The sequence below is a fragment of the Anolis sagrei genome, chromosome 1 (assembly GCF_037176765.1).
Source record: "Anolis sagrei isolate rAnoSag1 chromosome 1, rAnoSag1.mat, whole genome shotgun sequence".
NCBI lineage: Eukaryota > Metazoa > Chordata > Lepidosauria > Squamata > Dactyloidae > Anolis > Anolis sagrei.
The window spans coordinates 165,223,335-165,229,761 of NC_090021.1; the positions used below are offsets into that span (position 1 = coordinate 165,223,335).

A 6,427-nucleotide genomic window follows, 5' to 3' on the forward strand; every position below is an offset into this window, starting at 1 on the left:
ATATTTGCCTTCATCATCAAAACGGTGTGATTAAATGGTGGCTGTGATGCTCCAGTTATGGAATACCCCTCCCTTTTAGAGGTCTATTGGTTGCTAACCATGATGCCATTCAGAAGGAAGGGAATTTCCTGCCTCTTGTGCCTTTAACCTCATGCTATCTAATGGTAGGACTAGTCCTGCCAATGTTCCAAATGCAGATGAGTATTCATTTACTACTAGATTTTCTTACAGTCAAATTCTGCTTAGAGGGAGATATGCAGGCTATATATTAAATATTTTTCATTTCTTCTGGTTTCTGAATCATCTATCAAAACCTGACAGGCACCTCTCTTTTAGTTTAAGAAAGCAACAGCTAGAAGAAGAGCGTCGGCGTCAAGAGGAGGAGGCTGAGAAGATGCGACAAGCTGAAAAGGCTGCTCAAGAACGTCTTTGGCAGCAGCAGGAAGAGTACCGTAGGAAACTTCTGGAAATCCAAAGGAAAAAACAAGAGGAGGAAGAAGAACGTGCAGGTACTCTATGGCAAGCCATGGAGTCAGAGTCAGCACCTCCCTGTGGCCAGAGTCGAGCATAGCCTCCAGATGTCAGAGATGGGAAAAGACGGGAAAAGCGAATACCTCTGGTTATTTATTCTCTGCCCTTGTCAATTGTATAACGGCATTGAATGTTTGCCATATATGTGTACTGTAATCCGTCCTGAATCTCCTCGGAGAAGGTAGAGCAGAATATAAATAAAATATATTTAGTTTACTGATACAAAAACACAGTATGTACAGCAAATGAGATCTATATGCTGGATTTTGTATTACAAAATCGCAAGTCGAACACTTCCCAAGCATCTAGGACTGTGTGATGTATTTTCGACTGATGTGCGCAGATCCAAGTAAGATGGCCTTTTGCAGTTGACAGATCGTGATTTTGTCAATGTTTATTGTTTCCAAATGCTGGCATTTGGAAAGTATATTTATTATTATTATTATTATTATTATTATTATTATTATTATTAGAAACACAATAAGGTGAGTCCACAGCAGACTCTCTCTCTACTGGCTGTTGAATTGGATCACACGTTGGACACTTCCCAAGTGTCTAGGACTGTGTGATGTATTGGCGAATAATGCATGCAGATCCCAGTAAGGTGGCCTTCTGCAGCTGGCAGATGGTAATTTTGTCAGCGCCAATTGTGTTTAAGTGCAGGCCAAGGTCTTTAGGCACTGCACCCAGTGTGCCGATCACCACTGGGACCACCTTGACTGGCTTGTGCCAGAGTTTTTGTAGTTCGATTTTTAAATCCTCATATCATGTCAGCTTTTCCAGTTGTTTCTCTGCAATCCTGCTGTCACCTGGGATTGCGACATCGACGATCCATACTTTGTTTTTTAACACGATCGTGAGTATTATTATTACTATTATTATTATCTCTGTAATATTTCAAACAATTCCTAAACTTCCTTAGAAGCAGAAAAACGCAGACAAAAAGAAAAGGAAATCCAACTAGAGGAAGAACGCCGACGCTTAGCAGAGATGGCTGAGGAAGAAAGGTTGGAGTATATGAAAAAGAAACAGGAAGAAGAGGAGAAAACGAGGCGTGAGGCTGAGGAGAGAAGGAAGAAAGCCGAGGAAGAGGCAAGAATTGCATTAGAAGAAGCAAGGCAGCATGCATTGTTACTGGCAAGGTATTTCACACCTTTATGAAATAAAGGTCCTATCTCAGGCAGGAATTATCCAATAAACAATAGGTTCCACATTCTCAGCAACACATCCTAACAATCTATCGAATTTTGCTTTCTCATCCCCTCCAATGAGTATATCTCCCTTGGGTTTGGTGTAGGCAAGTATTGCATTTTATGAAAAATGCTCCTTTGCCATTTTTAAGGCTTTGCTACTTGATTATGAACCATCTTGAATTTGTTTTTCTTTATTGTCCAATATCTGAAGCTCTGGGTGTGATTTGCAGCATGACTGCATACAGATGACTCAAAGTACTTTAGAACCATTTAGAACCATGCATTGAACAGGCCTAGTACTTACCACGAAGGTTCCTTTTATGTAATTCTTCTCCATCAACTTAAATTCTACTCCGCAAACCTGTGATTTGTCAAACATATCAGGCTAATACATGTGACAAGGCACTCTTCAAAAATGGGCCTCCATTTATTGACTTTCTGCCTGCATTAAAAACAAGCAAACAAACAAACAAAGCACAAAGTTTGCAGACTTGGTATTCTATTAAATGTCCTTTGACAGTAGCTGGCCACTTGGAGTGCTTCTGGTGTGGCTGCAAGAAGGTCCTCCATTGTGCATGTGGCAGGGCTCAGGTTGCGTTGAAGTAGGTGGTCTGTGGTTTGCTCTTCTCCCCACTCGCATCTCATGGATTCCACTTTGTAGCCCCATTTCTTGAGGTTGGCTCTGCATCTCATGGTGCCAGAGTGCAGTCTGTTCAGCGTCTTCCAAGTTGCCCAGTTTTTTGTGTGCCCAGGGGACAGTCTCTCATTTGGTATCAGCCATTGAGGTTCTGGGTTTGAGCCTGCCACTTTTGGACTCTCGCTTGCTGAGGCATTCCAGCGAGTGTCTCTGTAGATCTTAAAAAACTATTTCTTGATTTAAGGCGTTGGTGTCCCGGCTGATACCCAAACAGGGGATGGACCAGAGATGTCACTACCTTAATAAGTGATTGGAAATGTTTGACCGTCAAGATATTAAGACTGCAACTCTAGTCACCTCTAGCCGGATTGGCCAATTGGGAAAAGGTACAACCCAGTATCTGGAGTCATACATTCCCCATTAGTGGTCTAAATTATGAGATTCTCCACCTCATGAAGTTGGGTCTTAGCTTGTCATTCTTTGATTCTTGGCTAAAACATATATTTACAGATGGTTTATCTGCTTGATTGAAAGGTTTTAATGACCTGACCCCTCATTTTCAAAGTAAAAGTTCAGTCTTAGAATTAGCAGATGAGATTTCTCATTTAAGTGTCAATGAATCAATCAATGTCTTTGTTTTCAGACAAAGAGAAGAGCTGGAGAAGCAACAGCAGTTCCAATACAAGACCCTTGTGGAAGCCAGTGGCCTGGAACGAGAGCAGAATATTTCCCGTCCATGGGTTTATTCTTATTTCCAGTGTAGTTTTTAAAAGGTGAGGGATGATGATTAAGGAAGATGCAAGTAGTGTTCTTTACTAGCAAGAGGCTGTAGTCATTTCCACCTACCCCAAAAGCCAGCCCTGTTCTCCTCTGCTTCTCCAGGGAAAAGTTGCTCTTTTACACCCATATTGTGTTCCGGTTGAGTCAAGACATGGAACCATTTCCTCTAGAACATTGATCTAATTTTGTTGATAAGAAGTTTTCACAAGCTTGCAAGGATCTTCATAAACTTCAGACAAGTGAGCTATTCATGACATCTAATGATACAAGTCATGTGCACTGCTCTATTCGAAAACTGCAATTGTAAAGTAGCTTGGAAAGATGGTATATATTCCTGTTCCACATATACAATTTGCACTTTTAGCTGAACTTAGTTCTGTATTAGTGATGGAACTGGTTCTTCCACACTTCAAGACAACGGGGCATTTTAGGGTCAACCAGTGAACTCCAGCAGGAAAACCAGGAGAATCTTGATGCTGTTCCCCAGCATCTGCTGCCTGATGTAGTTATCTCAGTCTGCCTAACAGTAGAATAGGTTCCCATTGCTCCCTATACAAGTCTCACCAATTTCTAGAGTTTGTAGTAAGAAGCAAATATTCCCTCAGAACAAAATCCCCCAAAGTGCAATGACAATCCCTCTGTTTAGAATACCTGAAGGACTTGGACCTGCAAGCAAGGGGGTGCAAATTCCTCTCCATTTAAGTGGAGGGGGCAGCAGAATCTATGCTGATTTTCCATACAATTTAAGGGTGAGAGAGAGAAATCAATATCATGGTTCAAAGACTTGCATTTTGATGTATCCAAGATTAAATTGCAATAAATACTTTATTACAGCTAAAGCGATACCTTGATTTAAGAGTTTAATTTGTTGCTCTTAACTCAAAATGCTTTTATCTCAAAGGAAAATGCATCAAATGCCCCGACCCCCCACCCCCATTTTGTTACTTGTTTTTAAATAAGAAAATGTACTTTATAAATAACAGTGTATAAATGCACATTCGCATGGAACAGTAAACAAAGAAAAATGGTAAAGGCACAAAGCAAAGAGGCAGAAGCATCGTTTTCTTCACACTGGACTAATTATTCCCTCTGGGGCTAGCCCATAACTCAAAGCGTTCCTCATATGTCAAAGTGAAACCTGATCAAGTGACAGCTCTTAACTCAGAATGCTCTTAAGTTGGGATGCTCCTAAGTCGAGATTCCACTGTACTTTCTCTATTTTATAATAAGCACAGATAGAGATCCTTCTGAGGAATAATACACTTACTGCATATACTTGAGTATAAGCAGAGTTTTTCAGCCCTTTTTTAGGCTGAAAAGGCACTCCTCGGCTTATACTCAAGTCAAAATTATTCATTATTTTACTGGGTTATTTTTATATTTATTATATTTCTCTATTTATTATTATTACAGTTACGTTATTTTACTCTTATTATTTTATTACATTTATTATTTTACTCTATTATAATTTATTCTTTTATTCTATTTATTATTATTATATTTTACTCTATCATTGCTATTATTACATTTATTATTTTAATCTATTATTACTGTTATTATTACATTTTCATTAATTTACACTATTATTATTATATTTATTATTTTACTCTATTATTGGAATGATACCTAAGGACATTTACACTGAAGGTTAGAATAATGGTTTAATCAGTTAGACAGTCTTACCTCAAGTTACAGTTTTATGTAAATATTCAAAAACATTTAACCTACTGATGCCTCAATTAATGTAATTTTATTGGTATCTATTTTCATTTTGAAATGTACCAGTAGCTGCTGCATTTCCCGCCTTCAGCTTATACTCAGGTTAATACGTTTTCCTAGTTTTTTGTGGTATTAGATGCCTTGGCTTATATTTGGGCCGGCTTATACTCAAGTATATGGTGGTGCGGTGGGTTAAAGCGCTGAACTGCTGAGCTTGTTGACCGAAAGGTCGCAGGTTCCAATCCGGGGAGTGGTGTGAGCTTCCGCTGTCAGCCCCAGCTTCTGCCAACCTAGCACTTCGAAAACATGCAAATGTGAGTAGATCAATAGGTACCCCTCTGGCAGGAAGGTAACAGTGCTCCATGTAGTCATGCTGGCCATATGACATTGGAGGCGTCTACGGACAACGCCAGCTCTTTGGCTTAGAAATGGAGATGAGCACCACACCCCAGAGTCGGACACGACTGGACTTAATGTCTGGGGGAAACCTTTACCTTTATCTTTTATACTCAAGTATATACAGGAAAGTTGGCCTAAAACAGGGGATTGGGGATGACTACCCCATTCCAAAGTAGTGTCTTGCTTTGACTTTTCCTTGAACTCATCTTTTTATTTAAGAAAAAAAAATCTAAGAGCACATATCAGATCTGAAGCCTCCGATTTCTGTGGTGAGATGCTTAACTTCCATCACCTTCTTTTGAATTTGAAAGAGTATGATTTGACCAAAGTCAGCCAGTGGATTTTCATAGCTGTATGGGAATCCAAGCCCTGGTTTCCCATAGTCTTAGCAAAGCACTCAAACTACTACACCACAATCAATTAAACCTTTGTTGTTACTTTTCAGTTTTACCCCGTCTTCTATCAGATGTATATATGCACTGTAGCAGAAAACAGTAGTAAGATAGCTGCATATGTGTAAGTTGCAATGTAAACACACACTACTAACGTAAGAATCGTGAGATTGTGAAACTTAAAGAGACTGAAAATGGTAGATATGTCATTCCCACAGAACATGGGGATAACTTAGGGCTCTTCCAGACAGACCCTATATTCCAAGATCACTTTATAATAATAATACTAATAATAATAATAATCTTTATTTATTTCTCCGCCACCATCTCTGTGTGACTCTGTTGGTTCTCTTGGACATCTCAGCGGCTTTCGATACCATCGATCATGGTATCCTTCTGGGTCGTCTCTCTGGGATGGGCCTTGGGGGCACGGTTCTGTCGTGGCTCCAGTCCTTCCTGGAGGGACGAACCCAGATGGTGAAGCTGGGAGACGCCTGCTCGGATCCCTGGCCTTTGACCTGTGGGGTCCCGCAAGGTTCTATTTTGTCTCCCATGCTCTTTAACATCTACATGAAACCGCTGGGAGAGGTTATCCGGAGTTTTGGAGTTGGGTGCCATCTCTACGCAGATGACGCACAACTTTACTACTCCTTTCCATCTAATTCCAAGGAGGCCTCTCGAGTGTTGGACGAGTGCCTGGCCGCTGTGTCTATCTGGATGAGGAGGAACAAGCTGAAGATCAATCCTGACAAGACAGAGGTCCTCCTGGTCGATCG

At 40.4% G+C, this 6,427-nt stretch overlaps 1 protein-coding gene across 1 annotated transcript in view; it reads left to right on the top strand.

Moving 5' to 3' along the window:
- Positions 1–3,970, top strand: part of KIAA2012 (KIAA2012 ortholog) — a 107,402-nt gene extending 103,432 nt beyond the window's left edge. The window contains exons 20-22 of the mRNA XM_067470096.1: positions 337–509; positions 1,454–1,673; positions 3,005–3,970. Coding sequence (XP_067326197.1) covers positions 337–509; positions 1,454–1,673; positions 3,005–3,131 — 520 coding nt within the window. The 3' untranslated portion in view covers positions 3,132–3,970. The remainder of the gene's footprint in view (positions 1–336; positions 510–1,453; positions 1,674–3,004) is intronic.
- Positions 3,971–6,427: the final 2,457 nt, after the last annotated feature.